Source organism: Akebia trifoliata, chromosome 16, assembly GCF_017979445.1.
Source record: "Akebia trifoliata isolate Shusen 1 chromosome 16, ASM1797944v1, whole genome shotgun sequence".
Taxonomy (NCBI): domain Eukaryota; kingdom Viridiplantae; phylum Streptophyta; class Magnoliopsida; order Ranunculales; family Lardizabalaceae; genus Akebia; species Akebia trifoliata.
The window spans coordinates 901078-919898 of NC_141390.1; the positions used below are offsets into that span (position 1 = coordinate 901078).

The 18821-nt window shown below is 33.1% G+C and overlaps 2 protein-coding genes across 4 annotated transcripts; both read right to left on the minus strand.

The window, feature by feature from the left end:
- Positions 1 to 1438: 1438 nt before the first annotated feature.
- LOC147382151 (UDP-glycosyltransferase 74E1-like) lies at positions 1439 to 4984 on the minus strand. Of its 2 annotated transcripts, none has more exons than XM_086426995.1 (3): positions 4840 to 4984; positions 2493 to 3144; positions 1439 to 2187 (listed from the first exon to the last, which is right to left on the minus strand). In XM_086426995.1, exons 2-3 carry the CDS (start codon positions 3138 to 3140, stop codon positions 1465 to 1467), a joined length of 1371 nt encoding a protein of 456 aa, XP_086283121.1. In that variant the 5' UTR covers positions 3141 to 3144; positions 4840 to 4984; the 3' UTR covers positions 1439 to 1464. The 2 variants fall into 2 exon arrangements, with proteins under 2 accessions (XP_086283121.1, XP_086283122.1); XM_086426996.1 differs by lacking the exon at positions 4840 to 4984 and adding an exon at positions 4441 to 4817.
- Positions 4985 to 9338: 4354 nt separating this feature from the next.
- Positions 9339 to 13015, minus strand: LOC147382152 (mogroside I-E synthase-like). 2 transcript variants are annotated; one of them, XM_086428735.1, is made up of 3 exons: positions 12268 to 12341; positions 10487 to 11138; positions 9339 to 10215 (listed from the first exon to the last, which is right to left on the minus strand). In XM_086428735.1, exons 2-3 carry the CDS (start codon positions 11132 to 11134, stop codon positions 9502 to 9504), a joined length of 1362 nt encoding a protein of 453 aa, XP_086284861.1. In that variant the 5' UTR covers positions 11135 to 11138; positions 12268 to 12341; the 3' UTR covers positions 9339 to 9501. The 2 variants fall into 2 exon arrangements, with proteins under 2 accessions (XP_086284861.1, XP_086284860.1); XM_086428734.1 differs by lacking the exon at positions 12268 to 12341 and adding an exon at positions 12763 to 13015 and having other exon boundaries at positions 9340 to 10215.
- Positions 13016 to 18821: the final 5806 nt, after the last annotated feature.

Below are 18821 nucleotides of genomic sequence, written 5' to 3' on the forward strand. Positions count from 1 at the left end.
GAAAACCCAAACCATAATGGCCTACCCCAATTAATGGCCCAAATTTATGTAAGTCCAACTTTGACTTTTATGGACTTTTTTTCGATAATTTGAAAAGTTGTAGACCACTTTAAAAATTTGACGTCTACACCTACAACCCATTGATTGAAAAACCCATTTCTACACACCACTTATCTTTTATATAAGTCATTATCATTACTAGATTATTTATGATAATGACGAATAAGCCAACCCAACTTGGGTTGAGCATTTCATGCCAGAGGTCGAGTTGGGCGTAGGCATGGGTTGGTGTTTGTCAAGTGTGGGTTGGGCATGGGTTGATCCCCGACCTGGCTCAACTTGCTCGAGTGCAACCCTAGGAAAAATCTCTATTGAAACCTTTAAAATATCGATTTTAGATCGAAAGACTCAATTTTTTTTTACAAATTTGGTTCGGTAAGTTCAGATCAAACATGTTTGAACAAATTTGATAAGTACCTACTGAACATTACAAAATGTATTTGGTAGGTACATATCGACCATTACAAAATATATTCGATAAGTACCTATTGAATAGACCTTTCTACCAAATATTACAAAACAGATTTGGTAGGCACCTACCAATCAAAACTTTCTTATGTAAATCTTCAATTGGGTATGCCAGTATTGAAATATTGAACCGAAAGTTTTACATAGAAAATTTCTCATGTGAATCGTTTCAACTTGATTGAATTTTGAGGTGTTAGGTTAAAAAACAAAACTAAGATCAATCGTAAAACTCTCATTGAAACCTTCTTAAATGTAAAACAAAAGAGAGAGAACAAGAAATGAGTTCGCTACGTATTGGGTGGGTGCAATGAGAATCAATTAAAATTAAATGAATTAAGTCTCTGCATTAAGAACATTAGATTTCTAGGTGAGTATAATGAGTAAGTGGGTAAAATGAAACATTTAAGTGTGTGCAAATGAACCATCTCTTTAATTCATCAAGTTCTTATGAAAGCGAAAGGGATAGAAAGTAGAGGTGAAATTGTGTAGCTCTCGGAACTTAAGTCTGTCTTTCTCCATTGTTTGGTTGACATCTTTACATGTACTCTTATATAGTGTGGCATCTCCACTTTCTCTTCCAAAAATTTCTCCCATTCTCTTTGCCTCAATTCCTTTCTGCCACTAGTGTTGAACCAAGTTGGACCCACCTTACCAACCCTTCATGACAAGATATGGATTTTTTTAAAACCCAACTAGACCACAAAATCAAGAGGGCTGAGGAGTCATTTGGGTCAACATGGTAGTCCACCTGGCCTAAATCCAAATGAGGACCTCGGTCTAGGCTGACCCCACCAAGTAATTAGTGTGATTGGTGATGTTTGACCAACTTTGCAAGATTATCAATTTAGTTTTTGAGGGAAAAACTACTCTGCACTTATTACAAATTAGAAAATTAAAGATGGCATGCATGTCCCACAAATAAACTAAACATCACCATTAAGAGGAGGTGCTTACAAGTCTAGCAACAAATTCCTCAACATTTTTATCTGAGCTTCCACCTTCATTAACTGCCTCCTTAGCCAATTCTTTCCACTTCTCTGAATTTTTCTTCAGCTCCACTGCTCTCTCTCCATTCATGACTTCCCTTACACAATGCACTATTTCATCCCTTCTAACAATCCCCTTCTCATCCACCTTAGCTCTTATTCCCACTCTCCATACATCCTCCACAAACTTAGCATTAGTAGTTTGGTCTGAAAGCCGTGGCACCGCCACCATTGGCACGCCCAAGCTCAATGCCTCTAGTGTAGAGTTCCATCCACAATGAGTTATGAAGCATCCTATCGCTTGATGTGCTAGAACCTCCAATTGTGGACACCATTTCACTACTAGCCCTTTGTCCAACGTCTCCTCTGTGAACGTGTTCACCCCCGAATCTTTAGTTACCCACAAATAGTAGTTGTTGCTCTTCCTAAGGCCCCAAACTAGCTCTTCCATTTGCTCTGCACCCAGATCGGCTATAGTCCCGAATGAGACATAGATGACTGATCTAGTCTGCTTCGTGTTTAGCCACTCCATGCAATTATCCAAGTCGGGTTTGAAGAGATTAATACCATAAACTTTGTCACCTTCGATTCGATAATCTACGTAAATAGATGGCACAGTTGGTCCGATCGTCATTGTTCGCATTGGCCATTCCTTCTTCACCCACGTCACTACCTATAACAATTTAGAACATGGTCATTACGTTAAAAGGATTAAATTGAATAAATTGGCAAATTAGAACTTAAAATAAGAAGGAATAATTTTTTGTAAATGGTTCAACTAATTATAATTCACTAAAATGTAGTAGCAATCCAAATAGATTCATAAAGGAAAAGTCTATTGAGATGGTTTGGGGATGGAATGGACATTTGTTAAAGAGCTAGATCAAGAACGAAATTAAAAGAAAATAAATTGAAGTATAGCAAGTTCGAAAACAAACACACTTGAATTAAAACAAGACATGGGGTCTAAGTGCCAACCTCATCCTCCAACTTGTCGAATGTGTTGAAAAAGAGCCAATCTGCTTCGTCAACGTTTGAGAAATGATCCAAAAAATATCTCAGCATTGTTGGGTACAATCCTGCAGGATTAACAAAAGTTGGTAATTCATGCTTTTCAAGTAGCGGCAATCCAGGCATCGATATAGTAGATCCTTGTATAGGGATAATCGACAACCCACGGTGCATATGGTAGTAAATGGCATCAACGGCACATGACTTAGTGAAAAATGGAGCTCCAAAAAGCCCGAGACGTTTAGCTAAATCTAGACCCCATGGTATTTGAGAGTCATATATGATGCATTTGATGGGGTACTTAGTGCCACTTTGTTCTTCAATGAGTTTAGACAAGTTTATTGAACCGATAACTTGAAAACGCTCATAATAATTGGTATATCCTCCAGATTGTCTAATTCCTCCTTCGTCGAAGCCATCGGAAAATGTTTCAATCCTTATTGATCCAACTTTAGCTTGCATGGATTTGGCAATGTAGTTGGTGATGGCCATTGTAACTTTAATTCCTTTAGAGGATAAACACTTGGAGAATTGGAGCATTGGGTTTATGTGGCCTTGAGCAGAGAAAGGGATCACTAGAACATGGCTTCTCCAAGCAAGCTCTTCTTTCTCCATTTCTCTGTACATAACATATATATAGTTTACAAGGAGTCATTTTAGAAAGAAAAAAAAAGATTTAAATTGTCTCTAGATTTGATTAGATAGATTCTACAAAAAATCTTATATTATATTAATAGAAGAGGATGAACAAGAAGGAGAAATCAACCACACACAGACACAATTGATCAAGAGAGCTGCTATTGACTTTGATTCTAAGCTTGCTATCCAATTTATCTCGGGTCAAGCTGTCATGCCTTGGTATGCAAGGAGGATGATCAACTCTATCAACGAGCTCTCAAGGTCATTTCAAGAGGTCAGATTCTCGTTCATCCATAGAGAAACAAACAAGGCTGCAGATTTTTTGGCGTCGTGGTTTAGATCATTTCAAAGTTCAACTTTGTCTCCTTCGTGCCCAACTTAGCTGCGTACCATTGTAAATGAGGATGCCATTGGCAAATCCTATGTGAGATTGTAACTTTCGTATGTCGGCTGGGGTCCGCTAAATACCCCCAATTGTAAAAAGAGAGTTGCTATTGACACTCCAACTTTTACTTATTACACCACAATTATGGCTAGGCTGATATAAAATCCTAAACCCAAAAATAAAAAATCTCATAAAAAAATCCTATGTGAGATTGTAACTTTCGTATGTCGGCTGGGGTCCGCTAAATACCCCCAATTGTAAAAAGAGAGTTGCTATTGACACTCCAACTTTTACTTATTACACCACAATTATGGCTAGGCTGATATAAAATCCTAAACCCAAAAATAAAAAATCTCATAAAAAAATAAAAATAAAGAGAGAACTTTTATTGGCGCCCCAACTTTTTCTTATTCTCAACTATTCATTTATTTTCTTTATTTTTAATTGGGTTGTAATAAGTAAAAGTTGGGGATGCCAATAGCAGCTCTCTTGATTTAACTGGAAACTTTTCAAAGGTTGGAAACAAGAGTCAAGAGTTCTGAAACCCAAAATGTAATTGGCCTGAAAGTATGATGGGTTGAGTTAACTCACTGATTCAAGAATTCTCCATTGAGTGAGTTGGAAAATAATTATTAACTTAAATTGTTAACATGAATAAATCTTATCAAAGATAGTGTCTTAAAAAAAAAAAAAAAAAAAACAAAAAAGAGAACATGTTTATTTAAGAAGAAAATATCTTGAATATTCTGTGTTGACTCAGTCGAGTTTTTGAAGAACGCTATAGAAGCCATTTTCAATTTTAGTGACCATTGGAGATTTTATTTGAAAGAAAGAAAATAAATAAAAGAGAATACAATCAGAAATTAAATGGGTTGATCTTGTCTACAATACCTGGTCTCGCTCTCTTGACACTTATTTGGGCTTTAAGCCTTTAAACGTTCTGTCTTTCCTCCTTTACTTTCTCATTGAGATCTTTGAACAAGTGTAGGTGTGGTGAGTTAATATTTAAGGTAATTAAAGAACAGTGTCTAGTGTGTGTAGGGCTGTCAACGGATAGATATCCGATCGGATAGTGTTATATCCGAATTCGAATCCGAATTTTTTTAGTACTATCCGAATTCGAATTCGAATCCGATCGGATATCACTAACGAATATTCGAATTCGAATCCGAATAAATTATCAGATAACCGATATTATCCGATTCGAATCCGAAATCTACAATTCGAAATTTATCCGAAAAAAAAAAAAAACAAATAAAATCAAATGGGTTTTGAGAGAGAGGTTTCGACCTGTCAATGGACGCCGATACCGAAGCTGAGCCGCTGAGAGAGATTCCGACAGTGATCGGAAGGGGTTGAGATCGTTGATGCTCTTCGGCCGGAGGTTATGGAGTTCGCACCGTCGATAAATGGGTTTTACCGAGAGAGGAGAGAGAGAAAATACGTACTTGTATGCTCGCCGGCCGGAGAAGGAGCTCGTAACCCCGCACGGTCGAAACCCTCCGTTTACTTCGACTGGTTATGGTTCGTGTGGTTGAGGTTGAGAGAAGATAAAAGCAGAGTAAATTTTTGTTGTAAAACATGAATACAAAGCGTATATATATATATGGGGGCGGTTCAAGGGCCATATGAGAAAACATATGAAAAAATCTTCGTTTTCCAAAATAAGAGTTAGAGGTTTTGGATTGAGCTGATTTTTTGCAAGGATGGTCACCATGATGAAAAGATCATCCTCACAAAAAATCAGCTCAATCAGAAACTTCTAAATCCATAAAAAGTGATTTACAAATTAGTAATAAAAATTGGTAAAAAATCGACGGTCCACATTCTAAATCACTTTTAATGGGGTTAGAAGTTTTAGATTGGGCTGAATTTTTTTTTTTTTGATGATCTTCTTATCATAGATATCATTCTCACAAAAAATCAGCTCAATCCAAAATTTCTAACCCATATTTTAAAATTTTATTAAAAACGAAAGTTTTTTCATATGTTTTCTCATATGGCCCTTGAACCTGACCACCTATATATATATATAAATAAGGTAGTGTTCAAGGGCAAACTTTTTGGCAAAATATTTTTCAAAACATGGGTTAGAGGTTTTGGAATGGGCTGATTTTTGGTGAGGATGATCTCTACGGTGAGGAGATCATCCTCACCAAAAATCAGCCCATTCCAAAACTTCTAACCCATGTTTACAAGCTGAAAACTCGTGGACCGTCCATTTTTTGTAAACTGTTTTTGATGGGGTTAGAAGTTTTGGAATGGGCTGATTTTTGGTGATGATGATCTCCTCACCGTAGAGATCATCCTCACCAAAAATCAGCCCATTCCAAAACCTCTAACTCATATTTTGAAAAATGTTTTGCCAAAAAATTTGCTAAAAAGTTTGCCATTGAATATATATATATATATATTTATATAAATGTTTTGTTGTAAAACATGAATACGGAATACATATATTATATCGGATCAGATATTATCAAATCGGATATCGTAATATCCGAATTCGTATTCAAAATTTATTCGAATTTTAAAATAACATCTGAATCCGATATCCGAAATCTGAAATTTTCGAATTCGAATTCAAATTCGGAGTCGAATTTTGGCTATCCATTGACACCCCTAAGTGTGTGTGGGGGTGGTGGTGTGGATTATTTAAAGAAAGATTATATTGCAACCCCAACTTTTGCTAACGCCACCCCAATTCATATCTAAAAGGTAATTATAAAAGCACCTCACTAATCAATAAGAGGTTAAGAGTAACCTCAACATAGCCGAATTGTTTTGTCTTATAAGGGTTAAAAGTTTTGAAATGAGGAGATCATCCACACCAAAAATCAGCTTATTCCTAAACGTCTAATCCCTTTAAAATTGATTTACAAAAAAAAAAGATGATTTATGATTCTTGAACTTGTTTTGATGAGATTAGAAATTTTTGAATGGACTGATTTTTTATGAGTAATGATTTTTTTTATTAGAGAGATCATTCTTAACAAAAATTAGTTTATTCTGAAACTTTTAACCCATATAATACAAAATAATTTGACTATGATGTGGGTTGCCCTTATTAATTCGTGGTTTGCTTTTATAATTATCCATATGTAATTAACACACACACAAATATCTTGTAGGTAGTATTGGTAAAAGTTGATGTGGCAATAGAAACTTTCTATTTTAGATTATATAAAGAAGAGTGTCTCATGTGTGTGGTGAGTTATAAATTTATAAAGAAGTGCGTGTCATGCGGTGAGTAATTGTCATTGTTATAAATTATATAGAGAAGAGTGTTATGTGTGGTGTGTTGTTGTCATGGTTTCAAACCTCAGTTTGATGTGTCATCTCGTTCATGGACAAGACTGAGTTGTTTCAGATGAGTCAACTCGTCTTAAATGAGATAAATCATTTAACTGGGTTCTCAATTATTTATTCATATATATTAATAAGAAGGTAATTATAATTTTTTATATTATAAAAACTAAGATAGATTGGAAAATATTTATTCTAAAAATCATATTTTATTTAGATAATATGTATTTAAATTCTATTTTTATAATTATATTAATTAAAATATATAAAATCTCGATTAATTTGATTAGTTTTTATTGACTCGGATGAGATTTTTTAAAATTTGTCCGAGTTATCTCGCGAGATTTTGCACGGTTGACAAGACATGTGTTTCCATCTCCAATTGTATTTGAAACCATGGCTATTATTTAAGTTATTTAAAGAAGAGTGTGTAAGGTGAGTTATTATTTAAGTTATTTTTCGTTTAGATCAAGTAAGAAGGGTTGGTGCGATGAGTTATTATTTAAGTATTTCAAGAAATAAGTGTGGTGAGTTCTACATAATAATAAAATAAAAAAGAGAGAAATTTTGATGTTGTAACATGTATCTTGTTTTGGGTGTATGTACCTTAGACCAAGACATCTTTCAAGCCAAATTGGCTAAGCCCAAATTAATTGACCCATATTATCTTAGCCAAATATGATGAGAGTGTTTCCAATTAAAAATCTTTGGTGTTCGACTTTGGTGCATAATTTTATGTCTAAAGATTTAGTATTTCAACGATGTCTGAAGTGGATACACTCTCAACGGATTTGATTATTATGTCACATATAAAGCCAAAGTGTAAAATCAATTAGAAAAGAAAATTAAAATACATAGGTCAAATTGACCTAATGAAAATACTTCTGATATATTATATTTCTTTTGTAGAAAATATGAAATTATTCACACATCTCTAAATTTTTAATATTCTATAATAGAATGGTGTTTCCAAAAGAAAAAAGAAAAAAGAAAAAAGAAAAAAGAAATATAACTCTTTTATACTTAGAAAGATCAACTATGTGTTGTACAAACATTTAAAATTTTGGCATGAAGCATTACTTACGTATAATGAGGAGATTTTAGCATGCTCAAGATGGCAAATACTTTGGAGCTATTTTTCTTTGTTTATCGTGGTGGAGGTATTGAAAATTTAAATTGGTCTTTACATCTTTCATAAATCTCAAGAAAATTCTTAAAAGTTATAAATGGGCCACAAATCCAAATTGGACTTATTAATTGGGAACGTGCCACCTATACCTTAAGTTTTGGGTTTTCGCAAATAAAATTCATAATCTAAACAAATCGAGGGATCCATATTAAATGTTGGGTTTTATACTCAAACAAATAAATGAAGCCCACTAAAAATCCATAGAATCCCCAAAATTGGAATTGGACCAAATTAACTTTTAAATCTACTAATCAAAACTCATTAATTAGGGCATAGTTGGAAGAGGTAATTTATCCCATGTCTATAAATGGTGACCTAAAGTTATGATATTTGATAAATTTTCATAATTTTAATCATTTTTTTATAATGTTACATGATTAATAAAAGTATTTATCATTATTATTATAGTTTTAACTATAAAATACCAAACATAAGATTTTTTGGGCCCATTTTATTGTTCCACAATACATTTTTAGAATAATTGTGTTACAACTTTCCTAATATAATGAGAGAAGACGAAGTAAAAGTGGTTTGACACCAAAATTTGAGTGACCATAAATGACTACATTTAAATTTTATGTAATAAGGGTTACTTAGGTAAAAAAAAATCAAGAAAATTGTAACCCATGATACTTAGTTTTCAAGTTTACAAAAGTTTCATTTTTTACTATGTGATGATCGTAAAAAATCCTTTAATCCTTTAATCAATGTTTTAAATTATAAATAAGCTCTTTTGATATATATATATATATGTGTGTGTGTTACATGCCACCTTCTAGTTTTGTTCTAATAAGAAAAGTATATTGTTATCTTTTTTTTATTTTATTTTTTACATTAATGAATATTCTATAAAAGTGCAGTTATAATGATGTGTCAATCTGTGGGTGTTTCGTTAAAATCTCCAATAAGTTAGTAAGATCTTACTAATCCAAGATTTTCTCTTTTTTTGGGTTTGATGTTACTCGAAAATTCTTGCTTCTACCCCCACAGTAGTTCAAAGTGATTTTCAACTGATAAAGTGGCGTTTGGTTTCGATCCTACTCCAAGCTTCTTGTAGTAACTTGAAACACGTCTTGGGAGTACGGTTGAACACCTCATCTCTTTCAATTTTCACTCGAACGAAAAAATCCCATGTGATTGCTCTTCAAATATACTAGGCATTCGCCTTCTTTAATAAAATCGATTGAAACCCACCCTTTTAATGTTTTGATCATTAACTCACCAAATCTTTTTTTCAATTTAAAGAGATCCTTCGATGCTCAAATTTGTGAATCTTCAGTCCATTAATCCCACCAATTTTTGCCTCATCTAACATGTAAATTGTCCAATTGGTGATGTTTGGCCAGATTGGTAAGATTATCAATTTAGTTTTTGAGGGAAAGACTACTCCGCACTTATTACAAATTAGAAAAATTAAAGATGGCATGCATGTCCCACAAATAACCTAAACATCACCATTAAGAGGAGGTGCTTACAAGTCTAGCAACAAATTCCTCAATATTTTTATCTGAGCTTCCACCTTCATTAACTGCCTCCTTAGCCAATTCCTTCCACTTTTCTGAATTTTTCTTTATCTCTTCCCTTAGCACTCCATTCATGATTTTCCTTACACAATGCTCTATTTCATCCCTTCTAACAATCCCCTTCTCGTCCGCCTTAGTTCTTATTCCCACTCTCCAAACATCCTCCACGAACTTGGCATTAGTATTATGGCCCGAAATCTGTGGCATTGTCACCATAGGCACGCCCACGCTCAAAGCCTCTAGTGTAGAATTCCATCCGCAATGAGTTATAAAGCATCCTATCGCCCGATGTGCTAACACCTCAACTTGTGGACACCATTTCACCACTAAACCTTTCTCCAATTTCTCCTCCACGAACTTGTTCTCCCCTGAATCCTTAATTACCCACAAATAGTAATTGTTGCTCTTCCTTAAGCCCCATGCTAGTTCTTCTATTTGCTCTGTGCCTACATTGGCAGTAGTTCCAAATGAGACATAGACGACGGATTTAGTTTGCTTCGTGTTTAGCCAATCCATGCAAGTATCCAAGTTGAGTTTGAAGAGACTAAGATCATAATCTTCGGCTCGATATGCTAGGTATAAAGATGGCACGGTTGGTCCAATGGTCATTGTCTGCATTGGCCGTTGCTTTTCCATCCAAGCCACTACCTACAAGGATTTAAATCATGGTTAATCAATCCAAATAGGTGTCTTAAGGGAAAGTTGATTGAGATGGTTTGGTTGTGTGTAGCAAAGATCAATACGGTCCCAATTATAATTAATTAATTGAGAAATCGGTAGAGCAAGACCGAAATTAAAGAAAAAGGATTGAGGTATAGCTAGATTTGAAATGAACACTCTTGAATTAACATAAAACATGGCTTAGACATAATTGAACAAAGAAATATGATATGTAATCAATAGGGACTAAAGTACCAACCTCATCCTCCAACTTGTCGAATGTATTGAAAAAGACCCAATCTGCTTTGTCAACATTTGAGAAATGATTCTGAAAGTATTTCAACATTCTTTGGTACCATCCCATATCCCTAACAAAAGGAGGTAACTCATGTAGTTCAAGCGGTGGCAATCCAGGAAGCGATACAGTAGGCCCTTGTATAGGGACAATCAACGACCCATGGTGCAAATGGTAGTAGATGGCATCGATGGCACATGACTTAGTGAAAAATGAGGCTCCGAACAATCCAAGCCGTTTAGCTAAATCTAGAGCCCATGGTATAAGAGAGTCATATATGATGCATTTGATGGGGTACTTGGTGCCATTTTGTTCCTCAATGAGTTTGGATAAGTTTATCGAACCGACCACTTCAAAACGCTCAAAATAGTTGGCATATCCTCCGGCTTGATTTATTCCTCCTTCGTCGAAGCCATCGGAAAATGTTTCAATTCTAATTGATCCGGATTTAGCTTCCATGGATTTGGCAATGAAGTTAGTGACGGCCATTGTAACTTTGATTCCTTTGGAGGATAATCGCTTAGAGAATTGGAACATTGGGTTTATGTGGCCATGACCAGAGAAAGGGAGTACTAGAACATGGCTTCTCCAAGCTATCTCTTCCTTCTCCATTTCTCTGTACATAATATAAATGTACAACTTACAAGGAGTCATTTAGAAAAGAAAAAATAATAATCTTATATCATATCAATCACAAACATTTATATATATATATATATATATATTATATATATATATATATATATAATATATATATATATATATATATATACACACACACACAGGGGAATGCTAACGTCCAAGACTGTATGGGGATGTTAGCATTGTCCAACAAATTGTTTTCTAATAATACCCCTATCCATTTTGTTTTTTAATGAGAAAATAGGGATATGTTGGTCTTTTTCACAATAAAGGCTTGTTTGCATTAATTGCTAAATCATTTATTGTAACAAGATATTTAATTATAAAGATTAAATGCCTTTAGTATTTATTATGTAAATAAGCATTTATTATTTAAAAAACTAATATACCCTTATCTTTTTCACTAAAAGATAAAATGGGTAAGGGTATTATTAGAAAAAAAAAGTGTCGGAGAATGTTAACATCCAAGGCCTCATGAAGACATTAGTATTGTCCAATACTTTTTTATTCTAATAATACCCCGCATTGTTTTGTTTTTTAGTTAAAAAGACAAAGGTACATTAGTCTTTTACATAATAAATATATTTATTATACTATTAATAAATGTATTTATTACGTTGGTATTGATTGCTAATATTTACTAAAAAAAACAATATATTTAATTCAAAAATATTTTAATGCCCATAGTATTTATTATGTAAACAAGCATTTATTATGTCAAAGACTAATACACCAATGTTTTTTTCGTTAAAAGATAAAATAGAAGAAGTATTATTGAAAAATGAATGTAGTGGACAATGCTAATGTACCCATAAAGTATTGGACCTTAGCATTCCCAGATAACACTAACTCATGAAAAAAACAAATGATCCCAACCCTTTAAATGAGTATCTTGATAACACAAATCTTGTGACACTTATCCCTAAGATAAATCCAATGATTGAGATTTATGAGTATCCTGATAACATAAATCTCAGGACGCTTATCCCAAAGATAAATCTCAACCAATGGATTTTTCATTTAAAGGGTTGGGATCATGTGTTTTTTTTATGAGTCATTTTTTAGTAGTCAATGGATCCCAACCATGCATATATATGACTCACCAGATGGCATACTCAATGGACTTCCTGACATGGACAAGTTTGGGAACCATAGATCTGTACGCCTCGAGATAAACTTTGGGTTACAAAAATTAATTGAAGAGAATGAACAAGAAAGTGTCAACCACAACATATTAGGATGTAATTGGTACACCTAATAAACAAGAGTTCTGAAACTCAAAATGTGAGTTAACTCACTGATTCAAGGAGAGTCCAATCAGTGAGTTGGAAAATAATTAATAACTAAAATTGTTAGCATGAATAAATATTATCAAATATGGCATCTAAAAAAAAAAAAAATTGAAATTAAAAAAGAAGAAGAAAAGGTTTATTTAAGAAGAAAATATTCTCGAAATATAACAAAATGTATCTATCCTTTAAGTAGTCTCAAAATGACCCGGTAGAGTTCTAAATTGAACTGTGTCAAATATTCTGTGTTGACTCAGTGAGTTTTCGAAGAACACTATAAATTAAATGAGTTGATCTTGTCTACAATACCTGGTCTCGATCTCTTGACACTTATTTGGGCTTTAAACCTTCAGAATCCACTGGTAGAGAGACCACCTTGGACGTTCTGTCTTTCCTCCTTTACTTTCTCATTGAGATCTTTGAACAAGAGTAGGAGTGGTGTGGTGTGTAATAGTTAAAGAGAGATTATATAGCCACCCCAACTTCCACTAACACCACCCAAATTAATCCATATGTAAATCACCAAAGAGTTAGCACACATCTTGGGGTGGCATTTGTAAAAGTTGATGTGTCAATAGAAGCTCTCTCTTTTGGATTTAATATATAAAGAAGAGTGTGTCACGTGTGGCGAGTTATTGTCTCGATTGCGAACCTCAGTTTGACGTCTGATCTCGTTCATGGACAAGACTGAGTTATTTTGAATGAGTCGACTCATCCCGAATGAGATAAGTAATTTATCTAGATTTTCCATTGGTTATTCATATATATTAACATGAAGGTAATTATAATTATTTTTTTTATTTTATTTTATATATATAAAATAAGATATATTAGAAGATGTTTAGTCTTAAAATTATATTTTATTTAAGTAATATGTATTTAAATTCTGAAAAAAATAATTAATTATTCTAATTAAAATATAGAAAATCTCGATTGACTCGGTTTAGCTTAATTGACTTGGACGAAATTTTCAAAATATTGTCCGAGTTATATCGTTTATCTCATGAGATTTTGCACAATTGAGATGCCGTGTGTATCGGTGTCCGATTAGATTTGAAACCATGGATATTATTTTAAGTTATTTTTCATTTAGATCAAGGAAGAAGGGTAGGTGTGATGAGTTATTATTTAAGTAGTTCAAGAAAAGTAACTGTGGTGTGTTGGACAAGATAATAAAATTAAAAAAAAGAAAATTTTGATATTGTAACATATATCTTGTTTTGGGTGTATGTGCCTTACACCAAGCCATCTTTCAAGCCAAATTGGCTAAACCCAAATTAATTGACCCGTATAATTTTATGTCTATTGATTCAGTGTTTCAACGATCTGAAGCGATACACAACTTTGATTTTTGATCTGTCAATGTATGTGTATTTCAAAAAAATGAGGGCAATGTTTTTGTATCATTTCATCGGAGATTTATGTCTGAAAGAAAATATGGAATTATATGAAAAATGATTATTAGATGGTGAATTTGGTAGGATCCTTAGAAAGATGGTTTAAGACTTTACAATGAGAGTTCGAGGTTTATGATCTGTAAATTAAGAACCCTAAGGGATTGGTCTAGTGGCAAGTCGAGCCTTGATAAGCTCCTCAGGAAGAGTAGGTTAGGTGTTTGAAACCCCACGAACCTAGGAATTTCTTAAGGCCAATCTCTAGGATCCAGTTGATCCTTGACTCAACTTGTTGCACAGGACTTTCCAAGGGGGTGTTGTGTATGACCGTGAGATTAGTCCCACCCGAACACGATCTCAAAAAAAAAAAAAAAAAAAGAAAAAAAAAATGATCTGTAAATTAAGAATTATTGATGCTGAAAAAGTGCATTTTTTTACAGTAAAAAAAAAAGTTCACTTTTTTACGGTAGGAGAATCATCCATGGATGAACACATCTCAAAAATTGATTCCTTAGATAGGGAATTGATTGGGAAGCCACAAAAAGGATAATATAAGCTGATTTAACGGTTAAATCGCTTACTTCAATCTTGAGAAAGAAGAATTAATACTTTAAATAGAGAAAGTTGATTATCTTGCTTGTGAAGCTTCCATTAATGAAAAATGGTAAAGAAATTAAAACATTTCTCCAAAACATATAAATCTAAAGAATTATTATTAATTATTTATCTCATAATTTGTGTACCTATGAACATACAAACCCATAAGAGAGAAAAAAAAATACTTTCTGACCTTCAATGATAACCATCCTAGATTTGGGTATGTCTGTTTAACTTATAGAAAGTCTAATTCTTTAGACTGCTTTTAAGACATATAAAGCCGAAGTATAAAATCAGTTAGAAAAGAAAATTAAAATACATAGGTCAAAAGGACCAGATGAAAATACTTTTGGTCTGTTATATTTATTTTGTAGAAAATGTGGAATTATACATCCATCCCTAATACTCTACAATAGAATGGTGTTTCCCCTAAAAAAATGAAAAAGAAATACAATTCTTTTATATATAACAAGATCAACTATGTGTTATACAAGCCTTTCATTAAAATTTTGGGGTGAAGCATTTGTACGATGAGGAGATTTTAGTGTACTCAAGATGGTGAATACTTTGGAGCCATTTTTTATTTTTATTTTATTTTTTTAAATTTTTTCTTGTTGTGTGTATCCCCACCCTTTGGGAGAAACTAATCCCACGGTTACACTCACCACCCTCTCAGAAAGACCTACGTGCAATTGTTTGAGTCGAGGGTCAACCAAACCTTAGAGGGTGGCCCCAAGGAATTCATTGCTTTGCAAGGTTTCAAATACTTAACCTACCCTTCCTGAGGAGCTTATCAAGGCTCGGCTTGCCACTAGACCAACCCCTTGGGGTTCTTTGGAGCTAATGTGATTAATCCACATTAGGTTGGTTTGACATTTGATAGTAATATAAATAAATGTTTTCTAAAAGAAAGGAATGGAGCTCGACTCTTTACAATGTTGAGCTCAACGATGACAAAGCATCAAGTCCAATGCTTAAACATAAAAAAGAGATAGGCTAGTGTAGAGTTTTTTTCATTAAAAGAGAAGTAAAACAACTATGGAATTCTTATTATATATACCTCTACGTCTACGAGCATGCTCTCCTACACTGTCATTTTTGATGGAATGAAGCACCCATTTCCACGTATTATTGCTTATTGAAGTGGAATTTATTTTCAGTTTATGTTGTAAGACCACACCCGATGTATAAAACACAATCGATACAAGGATTGTTACGCAGAAATTAAGTAATCTCTATATGGAATAAAATTGTAAATTTTGAATCCCTGTGACTAACGCAACTACATCCATGTCATCTACGCACCCATATATGTTGTATGTGGGATTATTCACAAGTTCTGGAGTAGTCATTATAGTATGTGCCAAATCTTTGTACACAATCATGCCCTAGGGAAAGCTATTAATTACATCCAAGTCATCTATTAAATCTTTATAATAAAAAAAAGTGTAGTATTTCATTACCCTTTGAGAGTAAAAAACTAGTAATTATTTTATTTTATTTTTAGCTTTGGGTACCAATCACCCTATCATGTGTTCAGCATTTAAATATAGTCACTTTTAAGTGGAGAGTCATATAGGATTCGAAGGTGCAAAAAATAGTAATTATAACATATGATAGAAGGGATAACATTAAGTAATCTTCAGTGCTATTGAGAAGATTTCAAGGTTTTTAAAATATCTTTTTCTAAACTTAAGTAAAAGAAAATTTCCTTTACATTTTGTGGTCGTTGGGAAGAGATTTTATGATATTGACTGTATTAATTTTATTTTAATTTAAACAATTTAAACCTAGCATTTAGTTTCAATAAAAGAAGGCATGGCTATGGGCAATGGAATATGGAGGAACAAGAGTTCTTTGGCCAATATTAAATCTTTGGGATAAGGGTTTGAGGATTAGTTGAGGTCTAGCAAAAGGTGAGTCTTATATTAGTGGGTTTGTGGACCCAATCCGATTTCTTGAGTTTCCTGGTCAACATGACTGAGTTTTCAATTGGACTTGAGAACTTGGCTCTTAAGAGTTCAAGTACCAAATCCATTAAATTCTCAAATCAAGTTGAATCTTTGAAACAACGACAAGTAAACATAACAAAAATACAAAGATTTACGTGGTCCGATAGTGTGCTTATATCCATGGATAAAAATTAATCTTTTTCGCTAAGAAATCAAAAGATAACAATACAAGAAAATAACCTAAGATCTTAATCCTAAACACAAGTCCTGAAATCAGTATACACTACTCTCTCTTTCTCTTTCAACCCCTAGAAGAAGATAGCCCTTAAGATTTTACAGCCCTAGAGATATTTATTTATAAAATTTGGGAGTTACTAAAATATGTCAATTACCCAAAACAGAAAATCCCCATTAAGAAAATATTACATAATTCCATTTTAGTAACCCTAAAAAGGAAACATAGTATAAGACAATTGCAAAGCAATCTCCATCTTGACTTGAATTCTGTCACTCCGAAGACCTGGGATAATAACCTGTCACACATGCCCATTGCTCCTCCTTGGCCCAAATACTAGAACAACCTTAATTAGGGAGAAAACGGATATATATTTTGCAACGAACTTTGCATCACCTATGATTGGGATGCAACTCCACCTCAAACTTGAATCAATCCAATTCAGTTACATGTCTGTTAATTTCATAAACAACCATTGACCTTTTAGAACCACCAGCTACACACTATCAAATCATCCTAATTCATTCCAACTCGATCACACAAACAATGCACATATGTAGTTGCCCCAAGCTGATTTCCTAGTCAATTCCAGAAAGGGACCTCGACTTGTCCTCTTGAACCGTAAGAACCACCTCGTGATCATTTGTAACACAAAGTTGAATAGTGTTAACCATTCTCGCATTGATGTCTTTCCAATCTGTATTTGTCAAATTATTTATATATGCCGATGTATCCCTTCATTTGCATTTTCCAATCGCTTTCACCAAAGAAGTGAAGCTCAACCTTCAAACATATAAAAAATAACACTAAACCACCTATATGATTATCTTGCTGAGAATAAATCCATTAAGAAGCAGCGTTTCAGACTAGATTATCTTATAAGCGGCTTTCGGTGAGGCGTGGAAGTAGGAGTAACAAATCCATTGCAGTATGGGGCCATCAGTTCAGCTGGCTTTACTCCAAATAAAAATGACTGTTGTTAACTTTTTTTTTTTTTTTTTTTCAATTATTTCACAACAATTGTATGGCATGCAAAAATAATAATTTGACACATTCTGAAAAATCAATACAATGATATTTATTTTTATTCTCCCAACCAAAAGTTAGGTTTCAAACCCTACTTTAGAATCATTCTCTCCAAAACCGACTAATTGACAATCATATTAGTCACGGGAAAAGAAACTAATGCATTCAAAGAAGGTTTGCAAACCGATTTTGAGTACATGATTTGGTCTTGTGCTTTAGGTAATGTACAAAAGTAATAAATTATGGACGTCATAAGAAAATAGCACGTGTAATGACTAGGGGTGTCAATGGGTACTCATTTAATCGAAATCAAAGCGGAACCAAAAACCATGGTTTCAAATTCCCTTTTTATTTGAGTCGATTAGAGCTGGGTCTAAAATATAACCAAATTGATAGGAACCAAAACTATTAGGTTCTATTCAAAAAGTACTCATAATCGATCTATTTTGTCATTTTTATATATATATATATATATATATATATATATTATATATATATATATATATATATATATATATATATATATAAATGATAAAGATATTATTTTATTTCAAAATTAATGCACGTTACATAAAGTTCTTCAATTTTTCTTATAAACTATGGGTAGGAGCTTAAAATGAACTCTCTCTTCTAAAACTTTATTACTTTTAAAGAAGAGAAAGTTTTTTTTTTTATGAAAATCATTAAATTATATCTTTAGTATAACAAATTATAACTAAATTAATAATTTTGTAGATAATAAGTTGATTTTTTGAAAGGAAAAAAGTTTTTGTAATGATTTGAAATACTTTTTTTTTATCATTTGATTCTTGATAAACGGAGCCCATGGGTACCCATGGCTTTCGGCAATTCTAATTCCGATTCCATTTATTTTGAAATCGGAACCACCAAAACTAGAATTGAAAACGAAAGAAATATGATGGTTATGATTTCAAGTGCCTTAGGAAACGAAGCAAAAGTAACCCATTGACACCCCTAGACTAATGACCATTTAGTTAGAAGTTGAAAATAAGCAAATAAGGGTATTGAGGTCATTTAACCTCTCATGGAAGTCCAATTTTTGTTTTTGTTTTTTGTTTTTATAATTCCAACCAAATAGCCTGATCTTGTTTATGTTTTATTTATTTATTTTTATAAATATTCTCACGTAGGTATATTGTGTTG